The sequence below is a fragment of the Ovis canadensis genome, chromosome 3 (assembly GCF_042477335.2).
Source record: "Ovis canadensis isolate MfBH-ARS-UI-01 breed Bighorn chromosome 3, ARS-UI_OviCan_v2, whole genome shotgun sequence".
NCBI classification, from domain to species: Eukaryota; Metazoa; Chordata; class Mammalia; order Artiodactyla; family Bovidae; genus Ovis; species Ovis canadensis.
Window position 1 is genome coordinate 76,791,569 of NC_091247.1, and position 19,167 is coordinate 76,810,735.

Below are 19,167 nucleotides of genomic sequence, written 5' to 3' on the forward strand. Positions count from 1 at the left end.
GGTCTGTGTAGTCCAAGGAATTCTCCAGGCCAGAATACTGGAGTGGGTAGTTTGTCCCTTCTCCAGGGGATCTTCCCAACCCAGGGATCGAACCCAGGTCTCCCGCATTGCAGGCAGATTCTTTACTAGCTGAGCCACAAGGGAAGCAGATGCTACTAAACATCCTACAATGCACAGAATAAGCCCCTACAACAAAGAATCTGTTACAAACTATCAGTAGTGCTGAGGATGAAAAATGGTGTCCTTACTTGATATTACTGAGTCATAAACTGTTCCAGATTTTACATTGTAAAATGCATCAGAAAATCAGTTGAACTAACTAATAATTATTTTTGAAAATTAATTTTAAAAATTCATGTAGTACTAAACTAATTTAGACTATAGTGTTTATACTAGTAGTCAGTGTTTTGTTTTTGATGTTTTAGTATAAAGGTGCACATGTAAAGCCAGGATTTGCTGAACATTTCTACAGTAACCCTGCAAGATACAAAGGAAGAGAAAACATGTTGGTATGTTTGATTTGTCTTTTTCTAAGATTTAAAATGATGATCTTACAGTTCTATACTGACATGTTTTTGCGGGGGGGGGTTGTTTGTTTGTTTTAGTACTACGATACAATTGAAGATGCCCTTGGTGGGGTACAAGAAGCTCATTTTGATGGACTTATCTTTGTTCATTCTGGAATATATACTGATGAATGGATATATATTGAATCTCCAATCACCATGATTGGTGCAGGTATTTTGAAATGTGTTGTCATTAGAATTTTAATACTTTATATATGTGATGGTTTTTTAAAAATGCTGGTTACTTAAAATCCAGATGAACCTTGATAATACCTTAATTGTAGGAAAAAATTAGAAATGTCATGTATATTTTATATGATGGAAATGAAAACTTTAGAGTTCAGAAATTATAAATGTATCTGTTTCTCTTGGGGGAATGTGTATAATTCTTGATGCCAATAGTTTGTCCAACTGCTTTAGTTAATAAGGAGAGAAAAATATTTGTTTTATCTTTTACTTGAAAATACAGAGGCTAATGTTTTTATTGCTGTGTTTTTAATGAAACAAATGTGCTTTTAAAATACTTTCCATGCTGTTTCAAAGTTGTTTTTATGGTCACATTTCTAAAAATAAATGTAATGTTTGTTGAGCACTGATCAGTTATTTGAAAATTTATGGGCTCTTTGATTTTTTTTAAGGATACAGTAGTATAAGACCATTTTAATATAGCAAGTAGTTGTTACTACTCGCTTTTTTAATGAGATTTGCATTTACTGCCCTTCTTCCCTCCCCTATTTCCACGTCAAAGAAAAGTGAAAGTATAGAGAAATTTTGCCTACTGATTTTCATTATTTTCCAAGTCAAGACCAGTACTGAAAATAAGCTTAAGTAAAGAGGATTCTTTCTTTCTCTCCCTGCTCACCATCCCCTTCTTTCTTCTCTCTGAATGTTGTTTTCTGGTGCTACTGGTAGTGATTTGGTTTCCACAAGAAACCCACATTTTAATATACCATTGCATTTGGTATTGAATACTATTTGTAGCTGAGTCTATTGAAAGTATTATTATACATGAATTTGAGTTACAGTGATGCTCAAATAATGTCCACGTTAAGTATGACAAGTTATCTGATAAAATGAGTATTAGTCCTGTCTACTCAATTCTGAGTTCCTTTAAAGTTCCTTCTCCAAAAGAACTACCCAATTTAAAACTGTAGAAAGGGTTCTATTGAATTATTAGTTTTATGGCAGAGTATTTTTACTGACTAAGAAAGTAATTTTTTTATCTGTCTCATGAAAGTAATATGCTTTAAAATATTTTCTTCATAGCACCTGGAAAAGTAGCAGACAAAGTTATAATTGAAAACACTAGAGATTCAACCTTTGTTTTTATGGAAGGTTCTGAAGATGCTTATGTTGGATACATGACAATAAGGGTAAGAAATTATAAATTTTTAAGTACATATGTGGAAATATTTAAGGCTGTGGCTATTTATTTCAAACAAAATTTCTACTTTCCAGTTTAACCCTGATGACAAATCTGCTCAACACCACAATGCACACCACTGCTTAGAGATTACAGTAAATTGTAGCCCTATTATTGATCACTGTATCATCCGAAGTACATGCACAGGTTAGTGTTCCCATTATGTTTTATTATAAGTTAGTCATTGTGTTGCCCGACAGAATTTTAAATAAATTGTTTTTCTTACAGTTGGCTCTGCAGTATGTGTTAGTGGTCAAGGAGCATGTCCCACTATCAAGCACTGTAACATCAGTGACTGTGAAAATGTTGGACTTTATATAACAGATCATGCACAGGTATTTTTTAATTTTGTGGGGTTTTTCCTTTTCTGTTTTTTTTTTTTAAACTGTGCTAATGTTTATTTCTGGTTAATTGTTGTAGGGAATATATGAGGATAATGAAATTTCCAATAATGCTTTAGCTGGGATTTGGGTTAAAAATCATGGAAACCCAATTATTAGACGGAATCATATTCATCATGGACGTGACGTTGGTGTATTCACATTTGATCATGGCATGGTAAGAACAGTTATTCTTAATTTGAAAAAATACTAATGTATTAGTTAAATTTCAAATAGGTGTCAGCATTTTATCATCACCAAATTGTTGAATTGAAGAGTATAAGTCTAAAATAAGATTAAAAATTAAAGTGAATATGCAATATCAATTCTGTAAATTCTTGAATCTAACATTCTATACATGTAGAGAAGATGGAGTCCTTAGAGAATTGATACAATCTTTGAGGAGAGTAAGGTCTAATCCAGTAGTTCTCAAATGTAAGTATGAATAAAAATCAACCAGATACAATAAATCAGAATTCTTCAGGATAGCACCCAGTATATGCATTTTTAGTAAGCACCATAAGTTAGTTTAATGCAGGTTGCTTTTTGTGTTTTTTTTTTTTCTTGCCGTGCTGCACAGCTTATAGGATCTTAGTTCTCCAGCCAGGGACTGAACCTGAGCCCTCAGCAGTGAAAGCATGGTGTCCTAACCTGACCACTGGACTGCTAGGGGATACCTAACACCTAGTTTTTGTTGAAGTAATTTTTTAAAATCCTAGGACAACATTGGCAACATTTTTTGTTAAGAAGTCCAGGATGGGAGAGGAGATTGTAATGTGGTAACAAACAAGGGTATGATGAAGTTTTATTACAATTATGTGGTATTAATCAGACAACTTTGGAACATTGAATTGGGACATATAAAAATTGTCTATTAACAAAGGAAGTTTATTTTCAACTGTTTGTGCCTGAAACCCTAACACAGAACCCTTTTTTTTGCCGGCCACTTATAACATGTGACATCTTAGTTCCCCTACCAGGTATCGAACCCGTACTCCCTCAGTGGAAGTATGGAGTCTTAACCACTGGACCTCCAAAGAAGTCTGCCAAACTGTTAAAACTGAAGTAGACCAGGAAGGAGTACCCTTTTGTTAAATTCTGTTTAGATGTAAATAGTTTTCTTAATAGACCCCCCAGTTCGTTGTATTCCTGGGATAACTATAACCTGAGAAAAATAGTTCACTTAAAAACTCATGCTGTATAGTTTGGGCCTATAAATAAGAAAGCACAGTGAAGATGACCACTTGTCTTTCTCCAGCTAGAATTTAAAAATTGACTTTTTTTTTTTTGTAAATTGTAGCTGTTTTTTCCCAAGGAGTAGGAAAGAGGGGAGTTTGGAAATTAGGAGGTCTCAGCAAAAGTATGGAGGTTGTCAAAACATAAGAGTCTTCAGTGAATTCATCCTCACTGGGTTCAAAGCATAGCTTTGTGTAACCTTCAGCTCTTAACTTCTCAGAGCCTTGGACATGCACTGGCTCATTTATACAGCACACATAGATTGGGTTCTGTGGTCGATGGCAATGATGGTCCTAATTCTTCACTCCTTCCTTTGGGCACACTCTTTGCTACCTAGTTTTGCAGCGTCCTCTCACTTTGCCCTTGACCCTGGGCTCAGCCATGCAGCTTGCTTTGGTCAGTTGGATGTTAGCAAACAAGATGCAGTCCAGAGTCTTGAAATGGGTATGTACCTCTGTCGTCACCATGAGAACATGCCCAGGGGAGTCCGTTGGAAGATGAAAGATGTGTGAAGCAGATTCACATTACGGAAGCCAGCCTAGATCAGCCTTTGGCTGGCTGGTCCCCAGCAAAAATCAGCAGAGCCACCTAGCCAACTCTCCGGTCAACTAGTTTACCCCTAGATGTCTGAGAACAAAATCCTTTTTTTGGCATAAGCTGAGCTTTGGGGCTTTTGTTGTGCAGAATTACTGAGTCATTGCAGCTACCATTACATGCTAGCCACTTCTACAAGACTGACTACAAAGTTATATAAGGGGATAATAGTGCCTATCTTGAAAGACCTTTGATGATTAAACAATAGAATACATATAAAGTACTTATGTATTAATAAATGCTTTCTGCTATTAAAAAAAAAAGAGTCTTAAGAATCTACCCCCTCTTAGAGGCCTGTGTTGGTAATATTTTTTTTTCCCCTAATTTTTCCTTTTTTTTTTTTAAATCACACCCTACCTATGGCCTGTAGAATCTTAGTTCCCCAACCAGAGATCAGATCCCTGCCCCCTGCATTGGGAGAGCGGAGTCTTAACCACGGATCATGAGGGAAGCCCTAGCAATAATTCTTAAATGGAATTCAAAATGGAACTCATATTTTTGTAATGAAACTATACTATGCTAGTATTTCTTTGCCTGTGTTGCCTTTAGACTTAGCCCCAGAGTTACATGAACAGTTTCAAGTATCATATTTATGCATGCCTCTGGTCTCTTTTGACTTCCCTGGTAGCTCAGAGGTTAAAGTGTCTGCCTGGAATGCAGGAGACCAGGATTCATTCCCAGGGTCGGAAAGACCCCCTGGAGAAGGAAATGGCAACCCACTCCAGTACTCTTGCCTGAAGAATCCCATGGAGGGAGGAGTCTGGTAAGCTACAGTCCATGGGGTCACAAAGAGTCGGACACGACTGAGCGACTTCACTCACTTCACTGGTCTCTTTCATAGATGATTTGAGGTACCAAAATAACTTTAACCTGAGTAAATTTCCTCATTTTTAAAAGACCTAATGCTGATGGTCACTTACTAAAATTCATCAAATAATACAGTCCCAGTACAGTTCACACAGTCCCAGTACAGTTTACATTTTATAGATTCAAGTTTATAAATTTTAAAAAGACAAATCTTGGGCGATCCTACAGATGAAATCTCACCAATCCTTAATGGAAATATATAAATTATATAGGTTTATAAGGAAAAAAATGGGAATAAAGCATATCTTGGGCCTCTCATCTATTTTAGTATTGTGATACAATCTTTTAAAATCTTTTGGTAGAATGTTCTTTATTATTAAGGTGTTTGTTGTGTTAGTTTCCATGATTGGTAGAGTATCACTAAGGTTAACCTTTTTAAAATTTGACTTTGTTTTTTAATAGAACTTCAGAGAACATCAGAGTAAATATTTAAATTAGTTTCTGTACTGTTCTCTGAAATTGTCTTTCCTCTTCCTTGTCTATGACCTGCTTAGAATTTAAACTCCTGTATTGGCAAGAATGAATGGTGAAAGAATTTCTGTCATTTTTTTAATCTTAATATTTTAAAATATTACATGCCCTGTATAAAAGACATCCCTAGAATTTCAAAGGGTATGGTTCTAGAGTTTGTCATATTTAACTGCATGTTTAAACTTTTGAAAAATTATAAAAAATACTTTATATTTCACACCTCTGTACTCCATTATTTGTATCTTTATTTTTCTTGAGTACTTTAAAACATTTCTATTCCTACAGTTATTGGTCTGTATTTATATTTATTAACCTTCAGTCCTTTTATCACAGGTTTTCCATTCCTAATTTTATTTTGATTCATTCTTGGTGTGGCTATTCTTTCATCTAGCCATTTTGATTTTGTTTATTTTTAAAAGAAAGGCGTATGGGTATTGTAGTTTGAATTCTTCCTGCTTGAAAATGTCTACCCATTAACCTTTTAACTTTGCTGAGTATATAGTTTATTTTCTTTCACTCAGAATTGGGTAGTTGTTTTTATATTTCTATAATTGAGTGTGACTGAGAAGTCAGATCATTCTGGGTTTTTGTTTTTGTTTTTTCCTTTCTAATGGAGATTTGCTTTTCTACTTCAGTTATCCATGTGGTGTTTTTGTTGTATGTTAATAGTTTTGTTTTGTTTTGTTTTTTACTACTTTTCTGTTTCATATATTCCTTTCTTTAGAAACTTAGTTATCTTCTCTATTACTTATGTTCTATGTTGTTTTGTTCTTTTCCTTTGTTCTGTGCTATGCTAAGTTGCTTCAGTCATGTGTGACTCTTGGCAGTCCCATGGACTGTAGCCTACCAGGCTCCTCTGTCCTTGCAATTCTCCAGGCAAGAATACTGGAGTAGGTTGCAGTGCCCTCCTCCAGGGGACCTTCCCAACCCAGGGATCAAACCCACATGTCTACATCTTCTGCTTTGGCAGGCGGGTTCTTTACCACCAGCACCACCTGGGATTCTGTGTAATTTCCTCAAATCTGTGTATTTTACTGTGTCTACATATCTTTGTCTCTTTTTCTATTTTGTTTCCAGTATGGTTTTTATCTCTGATTCTTTTAATCTGTTTTTGTTTTATGGAATCCTTCTTGCATATACAAAACTGGAGACAATATTGTAATGAATTTCCCATGTTTCCACCCTCCACGTTCAAACTTTCAATTCATGGTCAGTTTTATTTCATCTGTACTTCCTCATACATTGCTTATTCTCTTCTTTATTCTGAATTATTTTGAAACAAATCTCAGATATCATCATCTCATCTGTAAACATTTCAGCATGTATCTTTCTTTTAAAGGTAGGATTCCTTCTTTTTCTTTTACATAACCACAGTGCCATTCTCACTCCTAAAATAATTTTTCTATCAACATCTACAGTTCCCCAATTCTTTGTGTTTTTTGTTTTAATATTCAGTCTGTTGCAGAGTATTATGTTCATAAAGTAAAATTAAAATATAGCAGTAGCAAATTGCTATAAAAATTTCAAGATACATATTCTAGGTTTATGAATTTTAACTCATGATAGATTGACAGTAGACAAAAACTATGTTGAAGTATGGTTTTCCTCTACTTTTTACTTTGGATAGTCCTCTTTAGATAAAAAATGCAAGTTTTAGATAGTAGAAGTTGTACATTAGTGTGTGCCCCTGTGCCTAAATTATTTCTATGAAAATATTCCTGTGGGATTATTTCCTTCCTCTCCTGTGTTCTGTTCATGACACTAGATGTCACTGCGTAGTAGATCATTGGTTATGCTTGCTTATTAGAACAGTTACTTGGGGAAACATACCTTGCTAAAGGTGTATAGTACATTTGCTAGCTCTCACCTTAGTCTTCCTTATCCACATATCACAGTATTAGGCAAGTGTTTGATAGAGTATAGTTTGGGATTGTAGACATTTATTTCAATGAAGATAACATTTGTCTCTTTTTATTCATTCCTTTTTTATCTGGGGAGTTTAAGAGAAACTCTTGAATACCTTTCATTCTGTCATCTTTAATAAAGACTATTTCAATTCAAAAAATTTTAATGAAAAAATATTTTATCTCACCTTTTATTTTTATATCAATTTTAATTTTTTTAGCTTGGTAGAATGATCATTTTTAAGGACTTATATATCAGAGATTTAGAAATGCTTGTACTAAAAAGTTAACAAGCTTTTATTTTAGAATATAAAAGAAGCTGTTAGCAATCTGGTATCTTCTGGTAGGGAAATAAATCATTTTATGATAAGGAGTAATCTGGGAAAATGTCTGTGCCCTTGGAGTTTTATATATATATTAGAGCTTTCATGGTTTGCATCTTAAAAGGCAAAGTAGAATTACGTTTTCTTATGGTCCATTACACCATTTTGCACTAAAGGCATTTCTTAACAAAATAGATGCATTTCATTAAAAAGTATTTTAAAGCAAAATTACACTAACTGAATCCTTTAATTCATAACAATAGATTGGTTTTGTTATGGTATTATAAAACTATGTGTCAATCAAGTGTTGCCCTTTCTGACTGTAATGAAATCACAGTTGTAGCAATGTAAGAGATTCTAAGAGCATGAAGGAAAAAAATTTCTTTTCAAAAAGTTTTTGCTACTTTCTTTTCTTGAAAGCTATCTTAAAACAAAAGATACAGATTACAACTCCCATCTTTGATAGAACTAGGGGAGATTTTTAATCTCTAAATTACAGTATGGTAAAATAACCATGTGCCTATGATCATGGTAACCAACTCAGATTAGAGCAGGTTCTAAAACTGCTTGTATTCAGGAAGAACCTAATATGAATACAAATATATTAAGAAGTGATTGAGGGGCCTCCCTGGTGGTCCAGTAGTTAGGAAACCACCTGCCAATGTAGGGGACACCAGTTCCATCCCTAATCCAGGAAGATCCCACATGCCTTGGGGCAACTAAGCCTGAGCCACAGCTACTGAGCCCACACTCCAGAGCCTGTGAGCTGCAACTACAGAAGCCCACACACTCTAGCGCCTGTGCTCTGTAACAGGAAAAGCCACTGCAGTAAGAAGGCCCACATGCTGCAAGCAGAGAGAGCAGCCCCTGCTCACCGCAACTTGAGAAAGCCTACACGCACCAACAAAGACCCAGCACAGCCAAAAATTCTAAAAAAAAGAAGTGATTAGAAATTCCCTGGCAGTCAACTGGTTAGTACTCCAAGCTTTCACTGACAAGTGCATGGGATCTATCCCTAGTCTCCCGACAGGGAGTCCCTGCAAGCTGTGCCTCGCAGCCACCAAAAAAAAAGTGATTTAAACAACTAGTAGCAAGTTTAGGATAGAATTGTCACTGGATATCTAAGCAAAAGAAAACAAGATAATTGTAGGAGAGCAAAATCTCATCTTTCGTAATAGGAGATCAACACTTAATACCTAAAACTGCAAACTCAAGATAAGGCAGTACACATTTTCACTTAAAAATATGAAAGTAAGTCAAAAGAACTGAAAATGGGGACCTCTGGACAAGGGAAAATGAAGAAAGGGACTGCTGTTTGCCTTAGTAAACTTGTGGGTCCTAGTTGACTCTCCTGAGTGTGCAAAATCAAAACCTAAAGAAAACAAGTAACTCACTGGTGGTCTAGTGGATAGAATTCTGCACTTGCACAGCTGAAGGCTTGGGTTCAGTTCTTGTTCAGGGAACTAAGATCCAGCAAGATGTGTGGTGTTGCCAAAAAAGCAACCATACATTTGAAAATTTTCTAGTAGATACACTGTAGCAAAGTATACTTGCAGTACCACATGTTGCACTAGCACAGCCAGAACATGACACTGTCCTGTCACTGGAATCTTCATAGAAGCCCAGTAAATAGCATACCTTTCCTGCCGCATTGTGAGCAAATTAAGAAATCAAAGCTATGAAGTAGCATAGGGAGGTTGATATATCAGCTTCATTTCCCTTAAAGGTTAAATTGGATGATACAACTTAGAATGAGAACTAAATGGGTCTGTTTAACTGAACCCTGGAATAAAATGGGCTTATCTACTTAGTCACAGGCAGTGTTCATGGAATAGTAAAGAAGGTATACTCCCCTAAGGGCAGCTCATTTCTGTGAGAAAAAGTGAAGCTGAATTGAGCATACTCACTTTATTGTTTCCCAAGTTTACCATTCAGGGTATATCATTCAACTCCTGACAGAGAGAGAGAGAAACAAGTTGAGCTCCCTTCTCAATGATGAAAACATCAAAATGTTGAATTGTTTCAATCTGACATTAATCTCTTTCAGTTTAATCTCTTTTACAATTTTTGTTTCTTTGATACTCAGTTTTGCCATAATAGTCTGTATACACCTGGTGTTGATCCTTTTTTTTTTTCTTTGGTATAAATCAAAGAAGAAAAAATTTTTTCATATATTAAGGAGCTATTTTTGATGCAACCCCCCAATTTTTAAAAAAAGAGTAAATTTATAACCTATATGCTAACAGGTAAGTTATAAGTGATTTGTACTTTATTCATGGGAAATGAAACCTGAAAACTACTTCTAAATGTTATTCTCAGAGAGACATTTTCTTAAAGAGTTAAATATGTAGTATATTAGAATACTCAGAGTTACATCCTGTTTTAACCTCTACTAGATTTGGCAAAAAGTTTACCAAGTCATGTTTGAGTGCTTACCATATGTAAAATCTTAAATAGATGCTCCAGAAGTTAGTAAAAGAGGCACCCTTTCTCTTCAGGAGCTTATAATCAGGTAAAAATGGATATAACAAATTAAGCACAAGATAGTACATGGAAGTAGCGTAAGAAAATACTTAGTGCTAAAGGGAATTTAATGAGAGGGGAACACATTGAGTTTTTGAAGGGAGGTAGACAAGGAGTATGAAATGGCCTCTAGGAGTGCTGTCATTTAACTTTCATTTTTTTCCTCTAACATTCAGTCTGACTGGGTCTTAGAATTTAAGATATCACTATTACAGTAATGTTTATTATCTTTAGAAAATAAGTAAAATATATCCATTGTAGAAAGTCCTAAGAAATTTAGAGAAGCATAAAGGATATGCATAAACATGCATAATACCACTGCTCATTTAATCACACTGTCATATTCTTGTTTTATCTTTCAGGTTTTTTGTGTGTGTGTGTTTTTTTTTTTTTTCCCAAATAGAATTGAGATCATATTGAATGTATATGAATGTCTTCACAATATTTTGAGTCAGTTATCTGTTGTGCTAAAATGAACATTATTATGTCTTTTACTGTAGTCTCTGATTATGTCCTTTGGTCAACTTTTTAATAGTTGATTTTGGGGACACTTTTAAGGTTTTCTTTAATACTTAAATAAACCTTTTGTTGAATATATATTCTTACTCAGTAATGGTATTTATTTGCATTTATTGAATAAATCTTTCCCTATTTTTCTTTCCTGCCTTTAAATATACTCACATTAATTAGAGGATTTAATTAATTCAAATTAATTAAATGCTTAAAACATTTAAATGTTTATAATTTGAAATTTAGTATATATCTGTCTCTGTTTCATTGTTAACTCTTGAATGTTTCTAATACTTAATGTGGAGTATACATTTAAAAGGTTTATTAAGTCATTTCTTTTTGGAAAGTAGCCTTATCTTCAGGCTTAATTTCTGTGTTTTCCAGGGTTACTTTGAAAGCTGCAACATACACAGAAACCGGATAGCAGGCTTTGAAGTAAAAGCTTATGCTAACCCCACAGTGGTTCGATGTGAAATTCATCATGGGCAGACCGGGGGAATATATGTTCATGAAAAAGGAAGAGGACAATTCATAGAGAATAAAATCTATGCAAACAACTTTGCAGGTGTATGGATTACCTCAAATAGTGACCCAACAATAAGGTATTTCTATATAATTATGGAAGAGAATTATATTTTCACTTTGTGTTTTGTGTTATAAGAAGAGTTAAGATATTTAGCTTTAACTCTTTTTCCTAGACACCTGATTACTATAAAATAGATTTACCTAATAAAAGTCTGTTCATCTGAATGAACATAGCTATTGCATTTATTTTGCGGTGTTTTTATTAGTGATCTCATCCATGTAACCTATTTTTTATGAAAAATTACAAATGCTGTGATTTTCGTTTTAAATTCATCAAACTTCATTATAGATGAGTAAATAGGTCTGTGATCTTCTCTTGAAATCTGAATGATCTCTTATCCTTTTTCTTTGTTTCTGAGATCAGATAGGTATTAATTATCTCTTAAGATATTTAGACAAAGAGACCAAGATAACAAAAGAGTCAAAACTTTAAGCTGTCAGTTCCTAACACTCCCTCTGGCCACAGCAAGGAAACAAACAGATACAGTCTTTTTTATCATTATTTATTTTATTTTTGGCTAAGGTGGGTGTTCATTGGTGTTCGTGGACTGTCTCTAGTGGCAGAGAGTGGAGTCTGCTCTCTAGTTGCAGTGTGTGGGCTTCTTGTTGCAGTGGCTCCTCTTTGTTTCAGAGCACAAGCTCTAGAGCGTGGGCTCAGTAGTTGTGGCACATGGTATTAGTTGCCCCAGTGCTTATGGAATCTTCCAAAGTCCCCTGCATTGGGAGGTGGATTTTTAACCACTGGACCACCAGGGAAATGCACAGAGCCAGTCTTATAAGCACTGGCTAAGACTGTAAATTCTTACCACATTCAGTATCACAGTAATCCAAGTCTATGCTCCAAACAGTAACACTGAAGAAGCTGAAGTTGAACAGTTCTATGAAGACCTACAAGACCTTTTAGAACTAACACCCAAAAAAGATGTCCTTTTCATTATAGGGGACTGGAATGCAAAAGTGGGAAGTCAAGAAACACCTGGAGTAACAGGCAAATTTGGCCTTGGAATACGGAATGAAGCAGGGCAAAGGCTAATAGAGTTTTGCCAAGAGAATGCACTGGTCATAGCAAACACCCTCTTCCAACAACACAAGAGAAGACTCTACACATGGACATCACCAGATGGTCAACACCAAAATCAGATTGATTATATTCTTTGCAGCCAAAGATGGAGAAGCTCTATACAGTCAACAAAAACAAGACCGGGAGCTGACTGTGGCTCGGACCATGAACTCCTTATTGCCAAATTCAGACTTAAATTGAAGAAAGTAGGGAAAACCGCTAGACCATTCAGGTATGACCTAAATCAAATTCCTTATGATTATGCAGTGGAAGTGAGAAATAGATTTAAGGAACTAGATCTGATAGAGTACCTGATGAACTATGGACTGAGGTTCATGACATTGTATAGGAGACAGGAATCAAGACCATCCCCATGGAAAAGAAATGCAAAAAAGCAAAATGGCTGTCTGGGGAGGCCTTACAAATAGGTGTGAAAAGAAGAGAAGCAAAAAGCAAAGAAGAAAAGGAAAGATATAAGCATCTGAATGCAGAGTTCCAAAGAATAGCAAGAAGAGATAAAGACTTCCTCAGCGATCAGTGCAAAGAAATAGAGGAAAAGAACAGAATGGGAAAGACTAGAGATCTCTTCAAGAAAATTAGCGATACCAAGGGAACGTTTCATGCAAAGATGGGCTCGATAAAGGACAGAAATGGTATGGACCTAACAGAAGCAGAAGATATTAAGAAGAGGTGGCAAGAATACACAGAAGAACTGTACAAAAAAGATCTTCACGACCTGGATAATCATCTATGGTGTGATCACTCACCTAGAGCCAGACATCCTGGAATGTGAAGTCAAGTGGGCCTTAGAAAGCATCACTACAAACATAGCTAGTGGAGGTGATGGAATTCCTGAAAGATGATGCTGTGAAAGTGCTGCACTCAATATGCCAGCAAATTTGGAAAACTCAGCAGTGGCCACAGGACTGGAAAAGATCAGTTTTCATTCCAATCCCAAAGAAAGGCAATGCCAAAGAATGTTCAAACTACCACACAATTGTACTCATCTTACACACTAGTAAAGTAATGCTCAAAATTCTCCAAGCCAGGCTTCAGCAATACGTGAACCGTGAACTTCCAGATGTTCAAGCTGGTTTTAGAAAAGGCAGAGGAACCAGAGGTCAGATTGCCAACATCCACTGGATCATCGAAAAAGCAAGAGAGTTCCCAGAAAAACATCTATTTCTGCTTTATTGACTATGCCAAAGCCTTTGACTGTGTGGATCACAATAAACTGGAAAATTCTGAAAGAGATGCGAATACCAGACCACCTGACCTGCCTCTTGAGAAACCTATATGCAGGTCAGGAAGCAACAGTTCGAATGGAACATGAAACGACAGACTCGTTCCAAATAGGAAAAGGAGTATGTCAAGGCTGTATATTGTCACCTTGCTTATTTAACTTCTGTGCAGAGTACATCATGAGAAATGCTGGGCTGGAAGAAGCACAAGCTGGAATCAAGATTGCCGGGAGAAATATCAGTAACCTCAGATATGTAGATGACACCACCTTTATGGCAGAAAGTGAAGAGGAACTACAAAGCCTCTTGATGAAAGTGAAAGAGGAGAGTGAAAAAATTGGCTTAAAGTTCAACATTCAGAAAATGAAGATCATGGCATCTGGTCCCATTACTTCATGGGAACTAGATGGAGAAACAGTGGAAACAATGTCAGACCTCATTTTTTTGGGCTCCAAAATCAGTGCAGATGGTGACTGCAGCCATGAAATTAAAAGACACTCCTTGGAAGGAAAGTTATGACCAACCTAGATAGCATATTCAAAAACAGAGACATTACTTTGCTGACTAAGGTCCGTTGAGTCAAGGCTCTGGTTTTTCCAGTAGTCATGTATGGATGTGAGAGTTGGACTGTGAAGAAAGCTGAGCGCCAAAGAATTGATGCATTTGAACTGTGGTGTTGGAGAAGACTCTTGAGAGTCCCTTGGACTGCAAGGAGATCCAACCAGGCCACCCTAAAGGAGATCAACCCTGGGATTTCTTTGGAAGGAATGATGCTAAAGCTGAAACTCCAGTACTTTGGCCATCTCATGTGAAGAGTTGGCTCATTGGAAAAGACTCTGATGCTGGGAGGGATTGGGGGCAGGAGGAGAAGGGGACGACCGAGGATGAGATGGCTGGGTCCATCACGGACTCGATGGACGTGAGTCTGAGTGAACTCCGGGAGTTGGTGATGGACAGGGAGGCCTGGCGTGCTACGATTCATGGGGTCGCAGAGTCGGACACGACTGAGGAACTGAACTGAACTGAACGGAAGACTGTAAAACAGAACTATTATAATGAAATCAATGACCATGAATTATTTCTGTAAAATTGTTTTCCACTGGCTTTATGAAAGTTGATTATGTGATTCCCATCTTAATTACTATTCAACAAATGCTTATAGATGAGCTAAGAAAAGTTCTTTTAAATGGATTAGCCCCTTTTTTTGTAAATATTAATAAGTTTTGTTTTTGTTTCCTTTGACCTCGCTTCTTGTGGGATCCTAGTTCTCTGACCAGAGATCAGACCTGGGCCCTCTGAAGTGGAAGTGGAGGGTCCTAACCACTGGACTGTCTGGGAGTTCCCTGAATTAGCACTTTTGAGGGGAATTTTTAAGAATGCTGCTACTGCTAAGTCACTTCAGTCGTGCCCGATTCTGTGTGACCCCATAGATGGCAGCCCACCAGGCTCCCCAGTCCCTGGGATTCTCCAGGCAAGAACACTGGAGTGGGTTGCCATTTCCTTCTCCAATGCATGAAAGTAAAAAGTGAAAGTGAAGTCGCTCAGTCATGTCTGACTCTGAGCGACCCCATGGACTGCAGCCCACCAGGCTCCTCTGTCCATGAGATTTTTCAGGCAAGAGTACTGGAGTGGGGTGCCAGCATCTCAAATACTGAATGGCTTTTCCAAAGCTTTAAGTCTTAGAATTGAAGGGAAATCATGTAGTTCCTCATTTCATAAATTAGGAAGCTGAGGCTCATAGAAGTTAAATAATTTTCTAAGGTCACATGAACATGGCTGGGCTTTTAATAAAATAAGCAAGCTTTTCTGAATAGATTCTTCTGTGTTTTTTATTTCCCCACATGATTATAGGGGGAATTCTATATTTAATGGAAATCAAGGTGGAGTTTACATCTTCGGTGATGGACGAGGCCTTATCGAAGGAAATGACATTTATGGTAAATATATTTTGTTCTGTAAAATTTTAGAGCCTGGCCTGTGTTCCTTTCATTAGTAAAGGGACCATTTTGAAACCTTCTGAATAGGAGAACTGATCTAGATTCTTTAAATTCTCAATGAAGATTATTCTGTGTCATTTATTCACTTAACAAACATTTACCTAATACATAGTAGATATGTATTAGGCACTGTTCTACATACTAGGGATGAAAATAAAAGTAAGACCCTATTCTCACAGAGTGTCTGCAGTTCCCTTAGATTCATTCCATTGTTTAGCAATTTCTGTGGTAGTTTTATACACTTTGGTACTAATTAGAAAGGGAAAATACTCCTCATTAAAACTTTTGAGGTATTAATTCAGCAAACAATTATTAGGTATCTGTGTGCTAGACAGTGATATGTTCCTGGGTGTCCTCTTTTGCTAATACTTACTGGATAATACACATAATTTTACTCATTGCTAGGTACTTTTTTGAGTACCTTACTTGAATTAAGTCATATAATATTTACATCAACCCTGTGAAGTAGGCAGTATTAAATATTCCCCCACTTACTGGTCAGGAAACAAAGGTACAAGGAGGTTTAAGCAACTTAAAGTCACACAGGAACTAAGTCAAAATTCCTGGGAGTCAAAACTTAACAGCCTGACTCCAGCATCTCTGGTCTTAACCACTATTCTTAGACTGCCTGCAGTTGTTCTGCATCTTCTTACACTCCTAGTTTCCTTAGTTTTGTCCTGAAATCTTCATGGATCATAAGTATCTTTCTGAATATGACATATTTCACAGAATTGTGCTCTTACTATGTTCCATTAGGCTCCATATGTTGATATTGTAACTTTTATTTTTAAATAGGCAATGCATTAGCAGGAATTCAGATTAGGACAAACAGTTGTCCAATTGTTCGACATAACAAAATTCATGATGGCCAGCATGGTGGAATTTATGTGGTAAGTTAATAAATACAGTTAATAAATACAGTTCTAGAACTTCATGAATCAAAGTTGGGGTAGAAAAGAGAATACAAAATTATGTCTACCTTTAAGTAGGCCATATTCAACTTTTTCTCTCTCCCAGTGTATGAATGACTTAATATTTTGTGTGTAGTGCTCTGTATAATTTTGTCAACTGACTAAATTTAAGCATAGGAGATAACACCTTTTTATTGAAATATCTAATTATAATGGCAGTATGGGCTGAACGCATACAATAAATGGTTGGCAGTCTGAGTTATACTTGTTACGCTAGAATTTGGCCAGTGTGATTACTGTATGAGTCTCTAAGATTTTCCAAAAGTATTAATTAAAATCATAATATCACTGAGTATTAATAATGCTAGACTTGAATATTTTTATCTTCTGTAAAAGCCAGACATTTGACATGATGTTGAAACATAATTAAGCATCATACAGAATTTAAAAACCTATGTATTAGCGTATTAGTCCTGTGTCTTCTGTCATCATAGTATCTGACACTGTTATTCAAGTAAGAAAATGTAGAGAATTTCAGAAAGGTCCTTGTGTGATGCCAGGTGTGAGTCTAATTTTTATTCCTAGTTCTAGAAATGTTCATGTCTTAAATCTTCTACTGAAAATAAAAATGTTAGTAACCTGAACCTTGTTTTGAACCAGTGATAGGTTGAAATAATTATTAACTTCTTACGTGAGAGAACTTTGGTTTGTTTTGTATCTTAGAATGAGATAAGAAAATCCAGTGCTGCTATTCTTACCATAATAGATTTAAAAATACAAAAATACACAAAGGACAGTATAAAACCTTTGAGCTTAAACTCAGGTAAAGACTAGGTAAGAGAATGTTACCACTTAGCTCTTTTTTTCTGGTCATAATTTGTCTCAAAAGGTAGACTGTACTGTAAATTACTTGGCTTATACAAGATGCATATTATAGTCAATAACTTTTATTTAGCATGAGAAAGGACAAGGCGTAATAGAAGAGAATGAAGTCTATAGTAATACTCTGGCCGGAGTCTGGGTGACAACTGGCAGCACTCCAGTACTGAGAAGAAATAGGATACACAGTGGCAAGCAGGTAAGGTTATGTTTGACTTAGTATGGGAAATTATTGTCTTATAAACACATTTTTTTAATTTGAAAAAATTCTTTATTAATTTTAGGTTGGTGTTTATTTTTATGACAATGGACATGGAGTACTAGAGGACAATGATATTTATAATCATATGTATTCAGGGGTTCAGATAAGGTAAATGTTTTCCACATTTGGCTTTCTTCGGGGAGGGAATTGTGAGTGTGTAGGGTAAATAGAAAAAATTACCTAGTTACTAAATGCTCAATATTTATTCCTCCTTTTGTACATGTGTTCATATTCTATCATACTCTTGGCTTAAGTTGTGTGTAAGTTTTGGCTGAATGACACATATGCCGTAAGAGCTCATTTCCACTGTTGCGTCATCCAGTATGACAGTCCTTATCAGCTATCAGTGTACTCTGTCATACTTGGCGAGTGGAAAGCTATGTAAAAATACCGTAAGGTACCTACATGTCGTAGGTACTTATTAAATGGGAGCTTCTGTTTTTATGCTCATTCTGCAAAATTAATAGGCTTTAAATCCTCCTTTCTTGTATTTTACCAGTTTTTGGAATTGTAGTACTCCTGATCGTATTTTATTTTACATATTGAGGGGAGCATATAATAATAAATGTTGCTTAATCTAACCTCCTCAGTTTAGTTTACATATTAGGAGACTCTATAGTAATAATCTATAGCTAAGTCTGTTCTGTGGGAAGATAGAATTACACAAAATTAACCCCATTTCCTCACTGACAGACTTCTCAGAGTATCTTGAAGGTGATGTTTAATTATGTTGTTAATTCTTACAGTGATTATTGTGGGTTTAAAACCCACTGTTAACATGGGATGTGGGAGCAGAAGCAATGAGATAGTATTACTTTCTATTCTATCCATAGGACTGGAAGCAACCCCAAAATTAGGCGCAACAAAATCTGGGGAGGACAGAATGGTGGAATTCTAGTTTATAATTCTGGTATGTTTAATCTTTTACCTTTTTTTTTTTTCAGTGATATTATCTTTAGAAATACACTTTCTAAATAACATAACCTAAATTTTTCCATTTATAGGTCTAGGCTGTATAGAAGACAATGAAATATTTGACAATGCAATGGCTGGAGTCTGGATTAAGACAGACAGTAATCCTACACTAAGAAGAAATAAAATCCATGATGGAAGAGATGGTGGCATCTGTATATTTAATGGGGGTCGAGGTATTGTTGTTAAATTTGCATTAGTTAAAAACCCAGTTTTCCATTATTCTTCCATATCTTTAATGATCAATGACATTGCCAGTTAATGTCATTGTAAGGGAATCATGGTCTTTCCTTATTAAATCTTGAGATGGCTTAGGAGGTTAGTGCCTAGAGTTAAAGGAGACATGTTTGCAGAATTTTTCTTCTCCTGTTATAGCTACTTTGTGCCACTTTTTTAAGGCTTTTTTTAGTAAGGCTTTTTTAAGGTAGCAGAATTTGTTTACACCCCCTCTCTGGACTTTTTA

General features: G+C 35.9%; 1 protein-coding gene across 1 annotated transcript in view; it reads left to right on the forward strand.

Annotated features, from left to right (window-relative positions):
• FBXO11 (F-box protein 11) overlaps window positions 1-19,167 on the forward strand; it is a 110,448-nt gene that overhangs the window by 85,130 nt on the left and 6,151 nt on the right. The window contains exons 6-18 of the mRNA XM_069583378.1: window positions 426-509; window positions 606-738; window positions 1,833-1,939; window positions 2,025-2,136; window positions 2,218-2,324; window positions 2,410-2,547; window positions 11,182-11,399; window positions 15,535-15,620; window positions 16,476-16,570; window positions 17,547-17,669; window positions 17,755-17,840; window positions 18,566-18,642; window positions 18,737-18,880. Of these exons, the coding sequence (XP_069439479.1) occupies window positions 426-509; window positions 606-738; window positions 1,833-1,939; window positions 2,025-2,136; window positions 2,218-2,324; window positions 2,410-2,547; window positions 11,182-11,399; window positions 15,535-15,620; window positions 16,476-16,570; window positions 17,547-17,669; window positions 17,755-17,840; window positions 18,566-18,642; window positions 18,737-18,880 (1,510 nt within the window). The remainder of the gene's footprint in view (window positions 1-425; window positions 510-605; window positions 739-1,832; window positions 1,940-2,024; window positions 2,137-2,217; window positions 2,325-2,409; window positions 2,548-11,181; window positions 11,400-15,534; window positions 15,621-16,475; window positions 16,571-17,546; window positions 17,670-17,754; window positions 17,841-18,565; window positions 18,643-18,736; window positions 18,881-19,167) is intronic.